The sequence below is a fragment of the Loxodonta africana genome, chromosome 1, assembly GCF_030014295.1.
Source record: "Loxodonta africana isolate mLoxAfr1 chromosome 1, mLoxAfr1.hap2, whole genome shotgun sequence".
NCBI classification, from domain to species: domain Eukaryota; kingdom Metazoa; phylum Chordata; class Mammalia; order Proboscidea; family Elephantidae; genus Loxodonta; species Loxodonta africana.
Genome location: NC_087342.1, coordinates 23,752,802 through 23,775,752, shown reverse-complemented (window position 1 = coordinate 23,775,752; position 22,951 = coordinate 23,752,802). Strand labels below are relative to the sequence as shown.

At 39.0% G+C, this 22,951-nt stretch overlaps 1 protein-coding gene across 1 annotated transcript in view; it reads left to right on the top strand.

Annotated features, from left to right (window-relative positions):
• OSTN (osteocrin) overlaps positions 1 to 22,354 on the top strand; it is a 31,518-nt gene extending 9,164 nt beyond the window's left edge. The window contains exon 3 of the mRNA XM_003412922.3: positions 22,130 to 22,354. Within this exon, the coding sequence (XP_003412970.1) occupies positions 22,130 to 22,214 (85 nt within the window). The 3' untranslated portion in view covers positions 22,215 to 22,354. The remainder of the gene's footprint in view (positions 1 to 22,129) is intronic.
• The last annotated feature ends 597 nt before the right edge of the window (positions 22,355 to 22,951 follow it).

The window sequence follows — 22,951 nt, the reverse complement described above, 5'->3', positions numbered from 1 at the left end:
GAGATCCATCTTCCTTACTTAAGCCCTAAAGAACCCACAATGTAGACAAGAGGATTTTTAACTTTTTTGTGTGCCATAACACGCATTGACACTCTGGTAAAATCTATGGACCGCCTCTTGTTGTTGTTAGGTGCCATTGAGTCGGTTCCAACTCATAGCGACCCTATGCACAACAGAACGGAACACTGCCCGGTCCTGAGCCATCCTTACAATCGTTGTTATGCTTGAGCTCATTGTTGCAGCCACTGTGTCAATCCACCTCATTAAGGGTCTTCCTCTTTTCCACTGACCCTGTACTCTGCCAAGCATGATGTCCTTCTCCAGGGACTGATTCCTCCTGACAACATGTCCAAAGTATGTAAGACACAGTTTCGCCATCCTTGCCTCTAAGGAGCACTCTGGCCGCACTTCTTCCAAGACAGATTTGTTCGTTCTTTTGGCAGTCCTTGGTATATTCAATATTCTTTGCTAACACCACAATTCAAAGGTGTCAACTCTTCTTCGGTCTTTCTTATTCATTGTTCAGCTTTCCATGCATATGATCTGATTGAAAATACCATGGCTTGGGTCAGGCTCACCTTAGTCTTCAGGGTAGAATACCAACTGAGATGCTTCAACAAACAGATGCAGTGCTGGAGGTGCTCACTCGTCTATGCCAAGAAATATGGAAGACAGCTTCCTGGCCAACTGACTGGAAAAGACCCATATTTATGCCTATTCCCAAGAAAGATGATCCAACCGAATGTGGAAAAATGGACCACCTCTTAGAATAAGGTTTTAATGGATAAGATGCATAGGAGATCAAAGATTACCAATTACATAGAACAAAAATCGGAATACTTTAAAAACTTTATCTGTAGTAAAATCACTACATGCTCCTCTATTACGACAAAAAAAATAAATAAATAACAAGACGAAGTGGCAGATCTGAAAACAATGATAATTTCAAGTAGAGGTGAACATAAAAACCTTTCCTGAGTATCTACCACACAACTACAAGGAGCCCTGGTGGCACAATGATTAAGCGCTTGGCTGCTAATGGAAAGGTTGGTGGTTCAAAGCCACCAGCTGCTCTGAGGGGGAAAAGATCTGGCAGTCTGCTCTGGTATAAATTGCAGCCTAGGAAGCCTTATGGGGTGGTTCTTCCCTGTCACATGGGGTTGATATAAGTTGGAATCGACAGCACGCGACAACTAAAATGTGATCTGGTATTTGTGATTTCTATTTATGACAAAGCTCCAGGTATTACTAATATTATTGTTATATGTTGCCTACTTTCATAATTGAGGCAAATGCTATTGAGGGTTAGTGAAAGTAAAGATGTAACCTGTTCTCTTTTAAGTCAATGGACTCCTAAGTTATATTGGCACATGACCTCAGATTTAAAAATTCTAAGTCTCAAACATATGGAATTGCATTCTTTTTCTCTCAATTTGTATAAATAGATATTTTATATTTCACCAGGAGATAATATAATAATGACTCTGTGTATTCCTTCCATCTTCTTTTGATGCTTCCTGCATCATTTAATATTTTCCCAATGGAATCCTTCACTATTGCAACTTGAGGCTTGGATTTTTTCTTCGGTTCTTTCAGCTTGAGAAACGCCTAGCTTGTTCTTCCCTTTTGCTTTACCATCTCCAGCTCTTTGCACATGTCATTATAATACTTTACTTTGTCTTCTCAAAAGGCCCTTTGAAATCTTCTGCTCAGTTCTTTTATTTCATCAATTCTTCCTTTTGCTTTAGCTGCTCAACGCTCAAGAGCAAGTTTCAGAGTCTCCTCTGACATCCATCTTGGTCTTTCTTTCTTTCCTGTCTTTTCAGTGACCTCTTGCTTTCTTCATGGATGATGTCCTTGATGTCATTCCACAACTCATCTGGTCTTCTGTCACTAGTGTTCAATGCATCAAATCTGTTCTTCAGATGGCCTCTAAATTCATGCGGGACATACTGAAGGTCATATTTTGGCTCTCGTGGACTTGGTCTGATTTTCTTCAGTTTCAGCTTGAACTTGCATATGAGCAATTGATGGTCTGTTCCCAGGAACCGATGGTACTGAAGGAAGAAGTCCAAGCTGCTATGAAGGCATTGGAAAAAAACAAGACTCCAGGAATTGATGGAATATCAATTGAGATGTTTCAACAAATAGATGCAGGGCTGGAGGTGCTCACTCATCTATGCCAAGAAATATGGAAGACAGCTTCCTGACCAACTGACTGGAAGAGACCCATATTTATGCCTATTCCCAAGAAAGATGATCCAACCGAATGTGGAAATTATAGAACAATATCATTAATGTCACATGCAAGCAAAATTTTGCTGAAGATCATTCAAAAGCGGCTGTAGCAGTATATCCACCGGGAACTGCCAGAAATTCATGTCGGTTTCAGAAGAGGATGTGGAACCAGTGATATCATTGCTGATGTCAGATGGATCCTGGCTGAAAGCAGAGACTACCAGAAGGATGTTTACCTGTGTTTTATTGACTATGCAAAGGCATTCAATTGTGTGGATCATAACAAACTATGGATAACATTGTGAAGAATGGGAATTCCAGAACACTTAATTGTGCTCATGAGGGACCTTTACATAGATCAAGAGGCAGTTGTTTGGACAGAACAAGGGGATACTGATTGGTTTAAAGTAAGGAAAGGTGTGCGTCAGGGTTGTATTCTTTCACCATACCTATTTAATCCATATGCTGAACAAATAATACGAGAAGCTGGACTGTATGAAGAAGAACTGGGCTTCAGGATTGGAGAAAGACTCATTAACAACCTGCGTTATGCAGATGACACAACCTTGCTTGCTGAAAGTGAAGAAGACTTGAAGCACTTACTAATGAAGATCAAAGACCACAGCCTTCGGTATGGACTGCACCTCAACATAAAGAAAACAAAAATCCTCAAAAATGGATCAATGAGCACCATCATGATAAACAGAGAAAAGATTGAAGTTGTCAAGGATTTCATTTTACTTGGATCCACAATCAACAGCCATGAAAGCAGCAGTCAAGAAATCAAAAGACGCATTGCATTGGGCAAATCTGCTGCAAAGGACCTCTTCAAAGGGTTGAAGAGCAAAGATGTCACCCTGAAGACTAAGGTGTGCCTGACCCAAGCCACGGTATTTTCAATCACATCATATGCATGTGAAAGCTGGACAATGAATAAGGAAGACCAAAGAAAAGTTGACGTCTTTGAATTGTGGTGTTGGTGAAGAATATTGAATATACCATGGACTGCCAAAAGAATGAACAAACCTGTCTTGGAAGAAGTGAGGCCAGAATGCTCCTTAGAGGCAAGGATGGCGAAACTGTGTCTTACATACTTTGGACATGTTGTTGGGAGGGATTAGTCCCTGGAGAAGGACATCATGCTTGGCAGAGTACAGGGTCAGCGGAAAAGAGGGAGACCCTCAATGGGGTGGATTAACACAGTGGCTGCAACAATGAGCTCAAGCATAGCAATGATTGTAAGGATGGCGCAGGACCAGGCAGTGTTTCCTTCTGTTGTGCATAGGGTCGCTATGAGTCGGAACCAACTCGACGGCACCTAAAAACAACGACATCTATCGGGATTCAAACAGGAAGGAGACGGCACATTTGACATAGGAAAATCTGAGAAGGGTTTACTCATACTGGGACTATTTACAAAAGTCTGGGTGTAGATGAATAATAATGAATGGTGTCAAAGCCCACGGCAGTAGCTCGAAGAGACAAATGAAGGGTAAGGATTCCAGAACTTAGAGAGTCATGGAGAGAAGCAGTGACCTTCGGTGAAGGCCATAACTCACTTGAAGCAACCATACAAGGATGGAGCCAGAGAGAAAATTATCTTGCCTCTCTCCCAGCCTCTCTCAGTTGTCTCACCAAGGCTGCCCATTGCCTGGTCTAAACTAAAGCCAGAAGGCACAGGAACTTTTATGTAAGATCAACCTCATGCAATAGAAAACAGGGTGAGAAAGAGTGGAAAGCAGATCTGGAGGGCAGACAGAAGATATCCAAACAATTATATACGTTTTATTGATTCAGAGTCAACAAACACTGTGTTCCAGGACATTGTTATTGTGACCACTTAATTGGAAGAGAAGGGTTCCATAGGACATAATCAGGAAAACAATTTCATCTGCCACTGCCATACGTTAAAGCCCAATCAATGGAAGTTATTGTTCCCTAGTCCTTGGATTAAAAACTAAGGTAGCTTCTATGGCCCTACTGGTCACAATAAAACATTCGAAATCCCTCTATTCACTTTTATTAAAGAAACAGCCATATTTAAGTAATTAAAATAACCAATTGCGTGTTTAAGCCAAAACCATGAATATTAAAGCTTCTCCTTTACCCAACTTGGGCCTTATTCAAGTTGGAGAGCTGCAATGGATAGGGGGTTGTGGTCAGTTTATCCATAGCCTTCCCGCTCCCCCTTCCCACTGCAGTAGGCTCCCTGCGTCTCCACTAGAATTGGGGGTGACAGTACAGAGAGGTTAAGAAAAGTCTTCCTTTCATGACCATGAAAGTCTATCATGGCCTGGCTTTAGCACTTTCTGACTTTGGTAAATGCTTAAAGCTGACTTGTTATCATGGGATGATCTTGTGTGGTCTTCACATAGCCGCATTGGGAATGTTGATATAAGCACCCTTGCCTCTAGCAGTGCTGTTCTTCCAGTAGGTCAGTTTTGCTCCTAATCCCACCCCATCCTCTCAGCTTCTCCTTTAGATCACCACCTGTACCTTCTGCTAAGGTTGCCTCACCTATCACCCCTGGCAGGCAGCCCTTGGGTCAAGGTCCCTTTTACAATGAAACCAGGCCAACTCTATCAACATGCATTTACATCTGTTCCACAGAAAATCCATATTGACCTCGGGTCACCGAAAGCGAAGCTGTTCCTTATGTCGCCATTCTTTACTCTAGTACTAACCCAATTCTCACAGCTTCTTGCCCATGACATTGTGTTGACATCATTCTATCATGTCTACCATTCTTCAGTGGGCCAAGGTCAAGCTCTTTGAGTAATTTTCTTAAAGCCTTTCCTCCATATGAAGGAAGAGGAAAACTGTTGCAGCTCTTCAATACTTGCTCTAGAGAAATTCTCCCTTCTTGGCTTATTTAACATCAATCCTTTTATTGGATTAAAGTTGGAAGAATCAGTTTGTGGTGACCTTCTTTGCAAAGACTGCATATGTCCAACACCTCGCTTTGGAATGCAAAAGGAAGCATTGGTTACCTACTCTTTTTCCTTTCTTTTCTCAGCTTTTTAGGGCCACAGTCAAAACTGAGGTAGAAAGAATCCCAATTTTAACATCTTGATACATTATTTTTTTCAAACTCATAACACTCTAAGGAAGAGGTATTTTACTGGTATATTTTCAGAGGCAAAATGATTTGCCTTTGATTACGTAACTATAAATTATATGCCAGGTTGTTTGACTCCACGTCAAGCTACTTCCAGTAAAGAAATTAAGGCTCTGTGAGAATTAGGCATTTGCCCAAGGCAAGGAATTATGACATTAGTTAGGAAGTATATGCAATAAATGAACATATTTAGAATTTCTGTGCCTAGAATGTATGGGTTTCTTTCCTATGCCAAATATAAGGTTCAGGCTAAAGTTGAGAATAGCAGACCAGTTTCAATTTGTGGGACACAATTGCCCTTCTTGATGACAGAACCGAGATTAAAAATAAAAGATTAAAAAGCTGATCTCTCATTTTCCTTCCTCATTCATTGTGAAGCAATGCCATAGGCTTAGAATAACCGAGGCATCTCATGTGTTACTGTTTCTTTCCAGCTTCTATTTGGTGATGCCCAAAGCAGGTAGTTCAAAACGGGCTTCATTTCAGATGTGTGAAACACAGAAAAGGGATTTAGAGCATGGTGGTCTCTTCCCATGCTTCCTCCCACCCGGTTGAAAAGCAAAATCAGGCTATATAACGGGAAATGCCCTTGAGCACAGGGCCTTGAGCTGTTCTTCCCCTAGCTGCCCTTTATTGCCTGCCTCGTCTGACCCCCAGCTCAACACTACAGCAGTACAAGACAGCCCTTCGTCTTTTCTCCTCGCCTTAACTTTTTAAGTTTTCTCCCAAAAGGGAAAGTACTTGATTCCATAAATAGGCTTTGAAATCTGTCTTACCTCCCCTGAAAAATTCCGTAAGACATTTTTGTATAAATCAGTTTCCAGGATTGAATCTTCAAAAGTTTCATGAGAGCTCCAAAAACCTCCTGAATCAAGCATCCTCTCTGCCTACAGCTCTGGGGCAGCTTCCCAATCAAGCCTGCCTAGGTCACTTTACAGAAACTGAAACGGCATTATTTGATTCCAGTGCTCATGGCGTCTTTCTGAATACCTGTGCCTATGGCGCATTCCTTTGGATAATACTTCGGAAGTTGACATTACGCTAGTCAGCACTATTATTATAAACTTATCAGAATCTGTTCAAAATTGAACTATGACTTTTGAGAGAGAATTCCAGAATAAGAAATCAACTTTCTCCTAAGTGCAGTAGCATTTTTTTCCATCAGTCTAATTTTACTCCATGTATTAGGAGGGAACAAGATTTCGCCCAGCCTCATAGTCCCATGTCGGGGAAGTCCTCTTAGGACAAGGTTCCAGGCTCATTGCTCCACCCCTTAGTCACTCCTTCCCAGGTGAGGATGGTGACTTATCTGATTGGGAGGAGTAGTTGAGCTTGTTCTGCTCTTCCCCTTCCTTCCTGTATTTATTGGATAACTATTATGGATGGCCTGGTGGCATAGTGGCTAAGAGCTACAACTGCTAACCAAAAGGTTGGCAGTTTGCACCCACCAAGTGCTCCTTGGAAACTCTGTGGGCCAGTTCTACTCTGTCCTATAGAGTTGCTACGAGTTGGAATCTACTCGGCAGCAATGAGTTTGGTCTTTTTTTTTGTTTGTTTGAATGACTAGTTAGGTAAACCTGTCTAATCCAGGAAGGAAACGAAAGGAAGTGATTTAAACGCATTTGCAAAGCCATATTCTATATTAGGCCTTCTTAGTAATAATAATGACGTTTAGATTTTTATGCATTGATACTCGTGTCTTATTTATTTTTTTCTGAATGTGAACTAGGGGAAAGGGAGAATTATGCATCAGCCCCTTAAAACCAAATCATCACTCAGACTTACCTTGGTCCTTCATCCTAATATTCTCGAATTTGAATTTAGAAGCCTGATTATCTGTTTTAAATTTAGATATGACTCTGTGGACTTTCATTATTTCTCTTCTCATTTTTCCCAGGTCCTTGCTGCAGTGTCTCCTCACTTCAGCTTGTACAATTCTCTTTTCCTACTATGGCCATTTCTTACTCCTACTCTTTAATTTTAAATTGTGGTAACCAAAGACTCCAGGTTTAGGGGTCACAATTTGTTTTTGCTGTTCCTATGTGCTCCATAAGTTCTTCGCAAATCAGGGATGATCTCTTCTCTTGCGAATCCCAGAGCTCACTCTATTAGACATGTAATGAATTACCCAAAATTTAGCGGTTTAAGACAACAATACACATTTATCATCTTACAGAGTTTCTGTGGCTCAGAAAGCCACAAACAGCTTGGCTGGGTGCTTCTGGCTCAGGTGGCTCATCTACGTGGGGCTGGAGGATCCACTTCCAAGATGGCTCACTCTCACGGCTGATGGTGACAAACCTCAGTTCCTCACTGGCTATTGTCAGGAGGCCTTAGTTCTTTGCAAAACAAACCTGTCCATAGGGCTGTTTGAGTGTCTTCAGGGAATGACAACTGGCTTCCCCAAGAGCAAATGATTCCAGAAAGCAGGGCAGAAACTGTAGTATCTTTCATTGCCTAGCCTTGGAAGTCACACACTGACATATCCATGGTATCCTGTTGGCTACGGAGGTCAACCCTGTTCAGTGTGAAAAGGAGACTACGCAATGACAGAATTATTGGGGGTCCATCTGGAACCTGGCTCATCTAAGCCTCGTACTGTAACAATTTAATTCCTTGTTTTACTAGGTCATCTGAGTTACTGAACTATTTAAAAGAACATTCTCCACTAGCCATTCCTATGTCCTCCCTCCTACAGAGTACTCAACGTTTGTGGAGCTGTATGCTCTTGTTCTTAAAGGGCCCAGCATTTTAATTGTCCTTCAAGATGTAAGAGCACATCATACTATTGTTTTTAGGGAATACTCTCTCTCTAGACCCTGACTCCTAGGTTTCTTTTCTTGCAACTCAAAGCCATAACCAGGATCAGTAAAATGTGTTGCTGTACCCAACAACTGGAATAAAAAAAAATTTTTTTTCTAATCTTTTAAGTACGCATCAAATAAAAAACTATTAAAAATTTATGGCAAGACATAAAAGGTAACCTAAATAAGTGATTTGGGGTAATAAGTCTCAATATCACAAAGGTTTTAATACCATATTTTTATGCAAATAATGTGCACCTTCTACATTTGTTTGCCAACTGCTCCCTCCACAATGTAAAAAAAATGGTATAGCAACACTTATGAAAATACTCTGCAGAGGGACAGCACCATTGGCAAACAAATGTAGAAGGAGCCCATTATTTGTGTAAAAATACAGTACTCGGATTCATTGCGATTTCAGTCAAAATTGCAATAGGATTTTCCATGGAACTTGATGTATTGAATCTAAAATGTCTAAATAGTTGGATAGAGAAAACAAAAAGAAGCATTTCCTGACCTCACCCATTAAACAAAAATTAATTTCAAAATAATTAAAAACTTAAGTGTGAGAGACAAAGCTACAAATGCTTTTGAAGATAACATAGGAGAATATCTTCATGATGTTAGGGTAATGGATTATTTATTAAACAAGATAAAAAAATTCTGATACATTTTAAAAACAATACCAAAATTTGCATAAAAGATACAATAAAGAAGAATAAACACAGAACAGAAGAAGATAGATGCTTTTAACTAACGAAGTCTAATATTCAGAATATATGAAGCCCATCCACAAATCAATATTTAATTTAAAAACAAACCCATAGAAAAACAAGCAAGAGACAAATAAACACTCCCAAAAGAAGAAATTCAGGTCTCCAATGAACAAAATGAAAGGATGAACAACTGTAGACCATAAACACGCATCAGAATATTTTCCGTTGTATAATATAATCACAAAAAAAGGATATATCTCAGATTTCCATCCAGTAGAATGAATAAGTGGTTAGAGATTCTACAACAAAATATTATGTACACCCAAACCAAAAACCCACTGCTACTGAGCCAGATCCGACTCACAGGGGTTTCCAAGGCTGTAAATCTCTACGAAACCCAGCTGCCACATCTTTCTCCCAAGGAGACACTGGTGGTTTCAAACCACCAGCCTTTCTTTTGGTTAGCAGTTGATCGCTTTAACCATTGCACCACCAGGGCTCCTTATTACATATACAGTAATTAAAATAAAGAAACTACAGCTATACTCATCAACATGGGCAAATCTGAAAACACATAAGGTTTACTGAAAGAAGTAAACTGAGAAAAATTCATACGTGATTTGATTTAAAATAAATTCTAGTAGTCTAAACTAAACAGATTTTTAAAAGAAAATCAACTTTGATTATAAGGGGAAAAAATGGAATGATTAGACCAAAATTGAGTCTACAGATGACCTCTGGGATAAAGCGATGAGGGAGATGCAATTTGGAAAGGGCGTACTAGGGACTTCTAAGGTCCTGTACTATTCTATTTCTTAAGCTGGTTTTGCAAGTAGAGATGTTCATCTTATTTTTCTTTCAAATGAACACAGATAAATTCATAGACTCTTATGTGTGTTAAGTGATTCACAATAAAAAAAAGTTAAATACAACTTTTCTAATAAATTTTTTTTAGAATATGAAACACTTTTAGAAATGGAATTATCAAAGAATACAAAAAAAAAAAAAAAAAACTCGTTGTCAAGTTGGTTCCAACTCATAGTATCCTATAGGACAAAGTGGAACTGCCCCCATAGGGTTTCCAAGGATGGCCTGGTGGATTTGAACGGCCAATCTTTTGGTTACCAGCTACAACTCTTAACCACTATGCCACCAAGGTTTCCTATCAAAGAATGTAAATGTTTAAAAAAAAAAAAAAGTTGGCATAGGAAGTGTATCATTCATTAATGTTTGAAATAATCCAGTCATTCTCTTGATATTGGGTTGATGGATATTCTAGAGCCGTAAGCTGCTTTCAGAATATTTTAGAATGGAAAACGTGGAATTTTTTAAATACGTCTGGAGTATAAGCCATGTCATACCATAATTTTGTCACAAGAGGGACTAAATAGTAAGAAAATATAGCTTTCCCTTTTGCTCTTATGAAAATTTCTCTATCTCAATGCTTACTTTTCACAACTGTGTGTTTCTGCCTGTCCATTTGTTATAAAGAGTAGTACTATTGTGTTCACTTCAAATCAGCAAAAAATGTTCATATAAATACCATCCTGTCATTTTACTGTTGAATGGTTATAGAATCTATTCTAACTTTTGTTTATCTCCTTTATGGAAATAATTGTTTTCATTTTTGTGTTAGTGCCAAAAACTTTAAATACTGAATGGATTTTTCAACAATATTGTTTTTTTTTTTTTTAAATTCAATTTCATGATGTGCTGAGTATTTGCAACCAATTCCAAATTTGCTAAGATAAAGCAAAGTAATTATGGATCTGCTAAAACTAAAAACCTTCATGATTTAGATCTCTACTTTGTGTGCTTGACCATTGGGTTTCTCTACTCACCAAAGGAAAATATAGAAGTCAGAATAGTATACTGATCTGTATTTTGCAACTACCATTTGAAGAAGACAGAGAATCTCCTGGTTTAATTGAATTTTCCATTCATCAAGCCTGAGATAAGTTCTATCTCCTCTGGGTGGTAATCTCATGCCTGTGGAATATACCTCTAGCAACATTGGGATGGAGGAAGAATCAAGAGTGTCTGGGGTCTTAAAAGCTTGTGAGTGACCCCTTAAGACAAACTTTTGGTCTCTATGCATCCGGAGTTAGAAAGAAGGAAACCAAAGACTAAAAGAAGAAACTAGTCCACGGGACTAATAGTCTATCTACACAGACAACAACCTCATCTATCCTGAGGCCACACTACTGACAGTTCTGATCAGGAACACAATAGATGGATCCTGATAGAATGGAAGCAAAGTGTGGAATGGAACTCAAATTCTTAAAAAGTCCGGACTTACTGGACCGGTTGAGACTGGAAGACTTCCTGGGATACTCTTTAAACCTTGAACCAAAACTATTCCATGAGGTCATCTTTTAGCTAAATAACGGATTGGCTCATAAAATAAACAATATTATCCATGAGTACCCTGCTCCTTTAAAAAATCATCTACATAAGACTGAACAGTCAACATTTACTTAAAAAAAACAAGAAGTGGGGGGTGAGGGGCAGGGAAACCAGATTACTGGAAACAAAACAACCAGAACAAAAATAATGAGACAATTGACACGCTGTGGTAAATGTAACCAATGTCAGTGAACTAATTGTGTAGGAATTGTTAAGTAGAAATAAAATTTGCTGTATAAAATTTGCTGTTTTGCTTTTACCAAAAACACAATAAAATATTTTAATTAAAAAAAAAGAAAGAATGAATGAGACAGCCATACTTCTCTTTAAAATATCAAAAGAATTATTTTTTCACGACATTATCTCCTTCTCGACCTCTGCTATAATGTCCATACCCTAGTACTGTTGTTAGTTGCCTTCGAGTCAGATCAAATCCTGGAGACCTTATATAAAAAACCCAGTGCTGTCGAGAGTCGATTCCGACTCATAGCGACCCTATAGGACGGAGTAGAACTGCCCCATAGAGTTTACGAGGAGCGCCTAGCAGATTCGAACTGCCAACCCTTTGGTTAGCAGCCATAGCACTTAACCACTACGCCACCAGGGTTTCCAGACCTTATATATAAAAAAAAAAAAAATTGTCTGGTCCTGCACCTTGTTCATGATACTTAGTATGTTTGAGTTAGTTGTTGTGGCCCTTGCTTCAATCCATCTCACTGACAGTTTCCCTTGTTTTCATTGGCTTTCTACTTTACCAAACATGATATTCTTTTCTAGTGATTGGTCTTTCTTAGTGATATGTCCAGAGTAAGCAAGCCGAAGTCTCACCATCCTCACCTCTAAGGAATATCCTGTTGAATTTCTTCTAAAACTGATTCGCTTGTCCTTTTGGCAGTCCACAATATAGCCACTATTGTTTGCCAACAGCACAGTTTGAACACATCAACAGTTCTTGTGTACTTTTTTTCATTATGCAACTTTTGCAAGCATGTTGTTTTTAGGTGCCTTTGAGTCAGTTTCAACTCAAAACATCCCTATGTATAAAAGAATAAACACTGCTCGGTCCTATGCCATCCTCACAATTGTTGCTATGTTTAAGCCCATTGTTGCAGCCACTGTATCAATCCATCTAGTAGACGGTCTTCCTCCTTTTTGCTCACATTCTACCTCACCAAGCACTGGTCCCTCCTGATAACATGTCCAAAGCATGTGAGACGAAGCCTTGCCAACCTCTCTTTGAAGAAGCACTCTAGTTGTACATCTCCCAAGACAGACATGTTCGTTCCTCTGGCAGTACCCATTATATTCAATATTCTTCACTAACACCATAATTTAAAATCATCAATTCTTCTTCGGTCTTCCTTATCCATTGCCCAGCTTTCACATGCATATGAGGTAATTGAAAATATCGTAGCCTGGGTCAGTGGCACCTTAGTCCTCAAAGTGACACCTTTGCTTTTTAACACTTTGAAGAGGTCTTTTGCAGCAAATTTGTCCAATGCAATGTGTCTTTGGTTTCTTGACTGCTGCTTCCATGGGCATTGATTGTGGGTCCAAGAAAATGAAATCCTTGACAACTTCAATATTTTCTCCTTTTATCATACTGCTTATTGGTCCAGTTGTGAGGATTTTTGTTTTCTTTATGTTGAGGTGTAATCCATACCGAAGGCAGTAGTTTCTTCAAGTCCTCTTCACTTTCGGCAAGCAAGGTTGTATCATCTGCATATCATAAGTTGTTAAGGAGTCTTCCACCAATCCTGATGCCATGTTCTTCTTATATAGTACAGCTTCTCAGATTGTCTTCTCAGCATATGGGTTGAATAAGTATGGTGAAAGGATACAACCCTGACACACAACTTTCCTGATTCTAAACCAAGCAGTATCCTCTCGTTCTGTTCCATAGACTGCCTCTTGGTCTTTGTACAGGTTCTACATGAGCACAGTTAAGTGTTCTGGAATTCCCATTCTTCAAAATGTTATCCATAATTTATTGGGATCCACATAGTCAAATGCCTTTGTATAGTCAATAAAACACAGGAAAACATCTTTCTGGTATTCTCTGCTTTCAGCCAAGATTAATCTGACATCAGTGATGATATCCCTCGTTCCATATCCACTTGTGAATCTGGCTTCAATTCCTGTTGATGTACTGTTGCAACCACTTTTGAATGACTTTCAGCAAAATTTTGCTTTTGTGTGATGTTAATGATATTGTTCAATAATTTCCGCATTCTCTTGGATCACCTTTCTTTGGAATGGACACAAGTATGGATCTCTTCTAGTAGGTTGGCCAGGTAAGCTGCCTTCCAAATTTCTTGACACAGGTGAATGAACACCTCCAGTGCTGCTTGTTCTAGTTAATGATATTGACTCTTCTCCATCGTCTCTTTCCACAGATGTAGTTGATTTGATTCCCGAGTTTTCCATTTGGTGAAGTCCACATGTATAGTCACTATTTATGTTGTTAAGAAAAAGATATTTGCAATTAATAAGTTGTTGCTCTTGCAAAATTATATCCTGTGATATCTGGCATCATTTCTATCACGAAGGCCATATTTTCCAACTACATATGTTTCTTCTTTGTTTCCAATTTTTCCATTCCAATCACCAGGAATTATCAGTGCATCTTATTTGTGTGTTGATCAATTTCGGACTGCAGATGTTGGTAAAAATCTTCAATTTCCTCATCATTGGTCTTAATGGTTGGTTTATAAATTTGAATAATAGTCGTATCAACTGGTCTTCCTTTTATGCGTAAGGATATTATCCTATCATTTGACAGTGTTTTATTTCAGGATAGATCTTGAAATGTTCTTTTTGACAATGAACGTGACACCATTCCTGTTCACTTTGTCATTCCTGGCATAGTAGATCATAAGACTGTCGGATTCAAAATAGCCAGTACCAGTCCATTTCAGCTCACTAATGCCTAGAATACTGATCTTTAAGTGTTCCATTTCATTTTTGATGGCTCCCAAATTTCCTAGATTCATGCTTCATACGTTCCATGTTCTGATTATTAATGGATGCCTGCAACTGTTTCTTCTCATTTTGAGTCATGCCACATCAGCATCAAGGTCCTGAAAGCTTTACTCCATCCATGTCCTTAAAGTGGACTCTACTTTAAGGAGTCTATTTTAACCTCATGCATATGAGGTTATTAAAAAAAAATGGCTTGGGTCAGGCACACCTTAGTCATCAAAGTGACATCTTTGCTTTCTAAAACTTTAAAGAGATCATTTGTAGCAGATTTTCCAAATTAAATACATCATTTGATTTCTTGACTGCTACTTTTGTGGACATTGATTTTTAATCCAAGTAGAATGAAATCGTTGACAGCTTTAATTTCTTCTGTATTTTTCATGATGTTGTTTATCAGATACTCAGAATTAAGGGACTTTTATTTGTGATATGGATTATTTTCCCAACTAAGAAAATTTTCACGGTGTTAATTTTTTTCTACTTAATACCTGTTGGTTTTTAGAGTCCAAGTTCTCAACTATCTACTTTAAAAATAGTGCAATATCATTCAGAATAAAGTTGTCCAAAAATAATAATTATAACTCTGTACTTTCATGATTGTTTGTTTTTGTTGTGGTTCTTGTCCCTTAAAACGTTGTGTTTTCCGTTTTTGAATTTTATCTTCAGAGATACCCTACCCTTCTGTCTTCCTCCTCATCACTCAAATTGTCCCCCATTGACTTGATGCCCTCCATAGGGTTTTCGCTGGCTGTTCCCCCCACGCCCAACCCCCAGAAGCAGGTCACCAGATTCTTCTTTCTAGTCTGTCTTAGTCTGGAAGCTCCACTGAAACTTGTCCATCATGGGTGACCCTGCTGGTACTTGAAATACTGGAGGCATAGCTTTCAGCATCACAGCAACATGCAAACCATCACAATATGACAAACTGACAGATGAAACGGCAGCATCGGGATTGGTCGAAAACTCATTAACACTCTGCTATATGCAGATAATACAACCTTGCTTGCTGAAAATGAAGAGGACTTGAAGCATTTACTGTCGAAAATCAAAGACTACAGCCTTCAGTATGAATCACACTTCTACAAAAAGAAACAAAAATCCTCACAAATAGACCAATAAGCAACACCATGATAAATGGAGAAAATGCTGAAGTTGTCAAAGATTTCGTTTTACTTGGATCCACAATCAATGCCCATGGAAGCAGCAACCAGAAAATGAAAAGATGTATTGCTAAAGTGTTAAAAAGCAAAGATGTCATTTTGAGGACTAAGGTGAGCCTGATTCCAGCCTTTATGTTTTCAATTGCCTCATATGCATGGGAAAGCTGGACAATGAAAAAGTAAGACCAAGGCAGAATTGATGCCTTTGAATTATGGTGTTTGTGAAGAATACTGACTATACCATGGACTGCCAGAAGAACAAATGAGTCTGTCTTGGAAAAAGAAGAGTCAGAATGCACCTTAGAAATGAGTATGCTGAGACTCTGTCTCACATACTTTGGAAGAACCGATCCCTGGAGAAAGACATCGTGCTTAGGAAAGTAGAGGGCCAGCAGAAAAGAGGAAGACCATTGAGGAGATGGATTAACACAGTGGTGGCAACAATGGACTTAAACATACCTTTTTATTCTTGTAAGGATGACACAGGACCAGGCAACATTTCATTCTGTTATACATGGGTCCCTGTGAGTTGGAACTGACTCAGTGGTACCTAACAAGAACAATAACTAAATGCTGACTTCGGGTTGAAGTGTCTCATTCCATCTGGAAAGTCTGCAGAAGAAAAGTCTGAGCCCTATAGGATCAAGGAATATCAGTCTAAGGAATAACGTATCTTTCTTCTTACCTCAGTTTTACAAAGCAATTCATTATGTCAGTGGTTCTCAGAGTTTGTTCCCCAGAGAAGCAGCATCTATACCACCCAGGAACTTGTTAAATATGCAAATTTTCAGGCCCACCCAAGACCTGATAAAACCATAAAAACCAAACCCATCACTGTAGAGTCGATTCCGACTCATAGCGACCCTAAAGGACAGAGTAGAACTGCCCCATAGGGTTTCCAAGAAGCACCTGGTGGATTCCAACTGCCAAATTTTGGTTAGCAGCCAAAGCTCTTAACCAATATACCACCAGGGTTTCCATCCAAGGCCTACTGGATCAGAAACTCCAAAGATGAGGAGGGGCAGAAATCTGTCTTTTAGCCCTCAGAAGATTCTAGGGCATGCTAAAGTTTGAGAACCACTGCTTTATAGTATTTTACGTCTGTGATAGGGTCCAAATTTTAATCAGAGCACTAATTAAATGTGCTTAGAAATATTTTTCCATTATTTTCTAAAATGTATCTGATTTTCCCTACTTGTTACGTCTCTTTCTCCCATCCATCACCCAACCTTACTCCACTGGCAATGAGGGAAAATTTAAACTTGTCAGCTTGAAGTATCATGATTTCTTTGTGTTATATTTTTGGAATGGCTCTCTTAAAAGAATATTCTCAATCTTTCTCAATTCCTCCCCTTTCTGTGCCTCCCCAGAGGTATGTGGAAGTAAGGGTATGTAAGAGGGAATATTACATGATCTTGTGGCTGGAGAATCCTGGAGTTTGGCTATGAGTTTCATGCAGTCCCCAGCCTGGGTGGGCTGCCCTGCCCTCATCAGTAGTGCAGGGTCCATTTTTTCCTTTCTTTTATAATTCCTTCAGCAAAACTCAGGGGCTTGTAGAACATTCTGGGTCAAAAAACTCAGGGGCTTGCAGAACCTTCTGGGTCATTTCAGTATCATGGGAAATCCAAGGGCAGTTCAGGCTTGATATCTACCTAAACGTGTTTCTATTCTAATCTATTATGTCACTCCATGGAATGCTCTCTGAGGTGTACACAAGGAGGAAGTAACTGCTTTTGACTTTCCCTTCAAATTTTCTAACATGTGTTACCTTCTAGGAGTGTATTAGTCATAGTAAGTTAACAACTCCAAAATGGCACTGGTTAGACACATAATAGCTTATTTCTTGCTCCTGTCACACTCCAATGTGAACCTGTGGATGGGGGAAGGGATTGCTCCACACAGTGCTTCAGGGATCAAGGCTCCTTCTTTTAACTGTATCATCCCCTCAGGGCCTTGAAGTCCTCCATGCTATCCTCTGTATCCAGCTGGTAGGCAGGCAAAAGAGAGAGCTTAAAGCAACACACAGGAGGAATTTGACTAGAACTCAATGGCTCCACCTATTTGTAAGGGAGACTGGAAAATATTGTCTAGAATAATATTTAGGACTTTGTGAACCAAAGACTCCCTCTTCCATAGGGGCTTTTGGAGGTCTTTACACATGTGGCACTGCTGTTTTTCCCAGCTGTCATCTCCTTCTGCTTCTCACAAACCCTTTAAAAACCTGGAAGGGGTTTGTTTTTCACTTCCTCTCCAATTATGGGCTTTCCCTAAGTATTCTCCTCCATCTCGAGGAGGCTTCTGCCTTACCCCTTTCCTGAAGATACAATGACAGACTAGTTAGTAAATGAAGTTAAGGGTTAAAGGAGTGAAAATCATATCAATATATTCTACATATTAACCACATTACACTTAGACATAAGTCCTAAGTCGCATAGAGGAATGTATTAGTTTTCTACTTCTGCCTTAACAAAATACCAAAAACTTATTGGTTTAAAATGAACAAATTTACTATTGTACTTTACAGTTCTGTAGATCAGAAGCCCAATACAGCCTCACTAGGCTAAAATCAAAGTGTTTGCAGGCTGCATTCCTTCCCGGTAACCTTAGGGAAGAATCCATTTCCTACTTATTTGGTTGTTGACAGAATTCAGTTCCATGTCTATTTTAACGTACCCTGTATACAGAGCACTGAGTACAGTGTCTGGGATGTAGAAGGTGCTAGACCAAATCAAACTCACTGCCATCAAGTCAATTCCAACTCATAGTGACCCTACAGGACAGAGTAGAACTGCCCCATATGGTTTTCAAAGAGTGGCTGGTGGGTTCAAACCGCCGATCTTTCCGTTAGCAGCTGAGCTCTTAATAGAAGGTACTAAGTAATTGTTAATTAAGAGGATGGGTAAAATAATGAATAAAGACTTCATTGGGCAATCTCTACCTTCAGAGGAATTTTAATTAGAAATAAGCAATGCTTAGTTTTGTATAGAATTTTCTATGTGCAAGATACAGCAATATTCAACACTCTTCGCCAACGTCACAATTCAAGGGTGTCAATTCTTCTTCAGTCTTCCTCATCCATTGTCCAGCTTTTGCATGCATATGATACGATTGAAAATAACCATGACTTGGGTCAGGCACACCTTAGTCTTCAAGGTGACATCTTTGCTTTTCAGCACTTTAAATTTACTTGATAGTGGTAACAATCTGGGAACACTGCTAAGGCTTAATTGCTGAGGTCAAAACCTGGCATCAGTGAAAATGAGAAATATTTCCTCTACTATTTGCATTAAAATAGCCACAATAATGAACTCAAACATATCAACAATCGAGAAGATGGTGCAGGACCAGGCAATGTATTGTTCTGTTGCATACGAGGTCACCATGAGTCAGAACCAACTCCAAGGTAACTAACATTTGCATTAAATCATCATTATTCTCAGAGTGTTTAACTGTGACTTTTTGAAGGCAGGTTATTTCTTACTCATCTATTCCATGTCAGCCACGATCTTTACCTTATTCCTAGTAGTTAGAAATAAGTGATAGTAGGAAAAAAATCATAGACACTGAGGATTCTATTCATTTTAGTGGTTAAATTATGTAGCATAAGTTGACAATATCATGCAAAAAAAAAAAAAAAAACCAAACCCACTGCCGTCGAGTTGATTCCAACTCATGGCGACCCTATAGAATAGAGTAGAACTGCCCCGTAGAGTTTCCAAGGAGCACCTGGTGGATTCGAACTGCTGACCTTTTGGTTAGCAGCCGTAGCACTTAACCACTACAGCACCAGGGTTTCCGATATAATGCAAGTAATTAGAAAAGACTAAAAAAGCTATGGAAAATGTTCTGAGACAAATCTTTTGTTTTTTTTTTTTAACTCTTTAAGCTGTTAAAAATGAATTAGATTGTCTTGGAAAGTAAGTCTCACATCACTGAGATATTCAATCAATGAGCTACACCATTGCTGGTCAAAAAACTGAAGCAGAATTCTTGAATTTGTTGGGAGAATAATCTCTAAGATTCTTTCCCAGGACAAAAAAAAAAAAAAAACACTTTTTTATTGTATTTTAGATAAAGGTTTACCGAGCAAATTAGTTTTTCATTAAACAATTAATACACATACTGTTTTGTGACGTTGGTTGCCACCCGCACGACATATCAACACTTTTCCTTTCTCGACCCTGGGTTCCCTATTATCAGCTTTCCTGTCCCATTCTGTCTTCTAGTCCTTGCCCCTGGGCTGGTGTGCCCATTTAGTCTCATTTTGTTTCATGGGCTTGTCTAATCTTTGGCTGAAGGATAAACCTCAGGAGTGACTTCAGTACTGAATTAAAAGGGTGACCAGGGGCTATCCTCTCAGGGTTTCTCCAGTCTCTCTCAGACCAGTAAGTTTGGTCTGTGTCTGTGTCTGTGTGTGAATTAGAATTTTGTTCTTCATTTTTCTCCAGCTCTGTCGGGACTCTATTGTGATCCCTGTCAGAGCAGTCGGTGATGGTAACCAGGCACCATCTAGTTGTGCTGGACTCAGTCTGGTGCAGGCTGTGGTACTTGCGGTCCATTGGTCCTTTGGACTAATCTTTCCCTTGTGTCTTTGGTTTTCTTCATTCTCCCTTGCTCCATGTGGGGTGGGACCAGTGGAGTATCTTAGATGGGTGCTCACAAGCTTTTAAGACTCCAGACACTAATCACCAAAGTAGAATGTAGAACATTTTCTTTGTAAACTCTGTATGCCAGTTGAGCTAGATGTTCACTGTCAGGTCAAAAAATTTGACATCTGGTAATGTTCTGTTTCTTGATCTGTATGCTTATTACATTTGTATATAATACTGTTCACTTAAAATATTTTGTCATGTAGGGTTTTATCTTAGAAAATTAATAGAGAGACACTCAGGTTTTTCATGTATCAACTTGTTTAGTTTATTTTCAGGTGTTCATGGTAAGACATGCAGGTAAGACCTCACAACATTCATTTAGAACCAGAGAATCAAAATAAACAATTACAATTACAATGTTAGTTCAATGGTAAGAGTTCAAGTCATTAGCCTTCAGGCTTTTACCTTTAATGATGAGAGGTTTCAGGAGGAAGGCTTAAACACTGCTGGAACTTGGGGGAGGCCCCTCATTGCTAGGTTCTGAGATCTGTGGCAACAGGCAGAGTCTTAGCAAGCTCCCAGCCTTCAGAGAGTAAGAGACTAGAGAAAGCACTTTGCCTCTCTCTTCTCTCAGTGAGTGAGCAAGAATTCAGGGTTTGTATATGATATTTTCACCTTGACTTTTTCTTTTCACACAGTAAGGGCCAGTGTGACATCAAAGGCTAGTACATTATGTCGTTTCTCCAGGGTTAGAGATTACCTAAATGTCATATTTTTCTTCAAGGCTAGAGATTAGGGAGGTTGATTAGATTTATGTCTCAAGGATAGTTTACCAAGATTAACTATGTTATGTCTTCTTTTATCACAGTATGCTGGGTCAAAGTCAAATTAGAGGTTGTTTACCATATTCTTCACATACTTCTATGTCTAAGTTCGGAAGTTTTGTAAATAACTATCCAATGACTTGCAGGTTTCTAATGATTTATAGTTGGTGTTAGAGAGCTTCACAAAGGTAGACATATGTCTATTTCTAAATTCATATTATGAGTGATTATATATATGTATTTTGAAAGCATAATAGTGACTTACACCTGATGGATTTGAGATACTATAGAAACATACAGAACATGTCTCACCTGCACTTGCATTATGTCAATAAAAAGTCTAACCAATCTATATGCCAATTGCCTTTAACTGGGAGACAAGTTGCCGACTTACATAGGCTCTTTAGTTTTGCCCACCTATCTCAGTCTTCCTTAAGAGGACTCAAATCTCCTCTTAACTCCAAGGCCAGTGACAGTTATACACTCAAAGTTCCGAGACCTCTCCCGTTAGGATTTTAGTTTGATAACACTGAGTAATGACTAACAACTCAAACAAAAAGGTTTCTAAAAAGTTCCTTCTTCTGAAAGAGGTAATTTATAGGATAGACAAGCTACAAGTTATATTAGGCTTCTTATGGGCCAGTGGATTTTTTTTTATATACTTCCATTTTTAGTAATGCTTTTCTCAAACAAAATTTGACACAGAGAATATATAAATAACATAGGGTGACACAAGAGCTCTGAATCTGGATTGAGTAGAGACACGACAGTCACACCCACTCCACATTTAGTCTTAGCATCAGCATCCTTTTCTCTGCCACCACCATCCTCCCTAATCTCAGAAGAAACATTCTGAGATGACGGTTGGGGAAAACCACCAATCTAGTCTAAGCTTCCTCGATGAACAGAAGGATACACCAAAATCTAAAGAGGGAAGTGAATTACCCAAACTAAAGTACCTAGTTAACAGATTGGCATGGTGGATAAAGCATTACCTCTAAAGCTGGAAAGCCCTGATTTTTCATCTGGGCTCTACAGACAATGTGTGATTTGATCTTAGATTTGTTGCTTAACTTCTCTAGGTCTCAAAGCAGATAGTAATGCCTACTTTGATGCATGTTGAAAGGATAAGAGAGAGTGTCTGGCTCATAGTGGGTAGTCAATGAATGGTAACTGTAATTTTTATCCTGCCTCCTAAGGAAAGTCCTTGAATCTGCATGAAATAAAAGAGCAAAAGTAATAATGGATCACTTGACCTTTAGTCTAAAAATGTTCTTGCTTTGTTTCAGGAAAGTAGTAGAGCATGCCAAAAGGCGATTTGGTATCCCTGTCGATCGGATTGGTAAAAACCGGCTTTCAAATTCCAGAGGCTAATTGATTCTAATTGTGAGTAGAAGTTAAATATTTTTGACTAACATTTCATAATTTCATCCTACTTTATGTATTTCCCCTTTTATTTCTTAGTTTATAATTTCCCTTTCAAACATCTCAGTACTTAACATACTGATGCTGAATAAATTAAATGACATTAAAGAAGCAAAGAGATGTTCTAGATCTATTCACTGTGTCTTAGTCATCTTAGAAATACCACAAGTGGATGGCTTTAACAAAAACAAATTTATTCTCTCACAGTCTAGAAGACTAGAAGTCCAAATTCAGGGCGCCAGCCCCAGGGGAAGGCTTTCTGTCTGTGTAAACTCTGGCAGAAGGTCCTTGTCATCAATCTTCCCCTGGTCTAGGAACTTCTCAATGTAGGGGCCCTGGGTCTAAAAAATATGCTCCCTTCCTGGTTCTTCATTCTTGGTGGTAGAAGTTGCCCCTGTCTCTCTGCTCGATTCTCTCTTTTATATACCCAAAAAGATTGACTCAAGATACAACCTGATAGTGTAAATCGAGTCCTGCCTCATTAACATGACTGCCTCTAATCCTGCCTCACTGACATCATAGAGATAGGATTTACAACACACAGGAAAATCATATAAAATGACAAAATGGTGGATAATCACACAATACTGGAATCATGGCCTAGCCAATTTGACACACATTTTGGGGAGACGCAATTCGATTCATAATGCATCCTAAAAATTAATAATTTCATTATCCTCACAGAC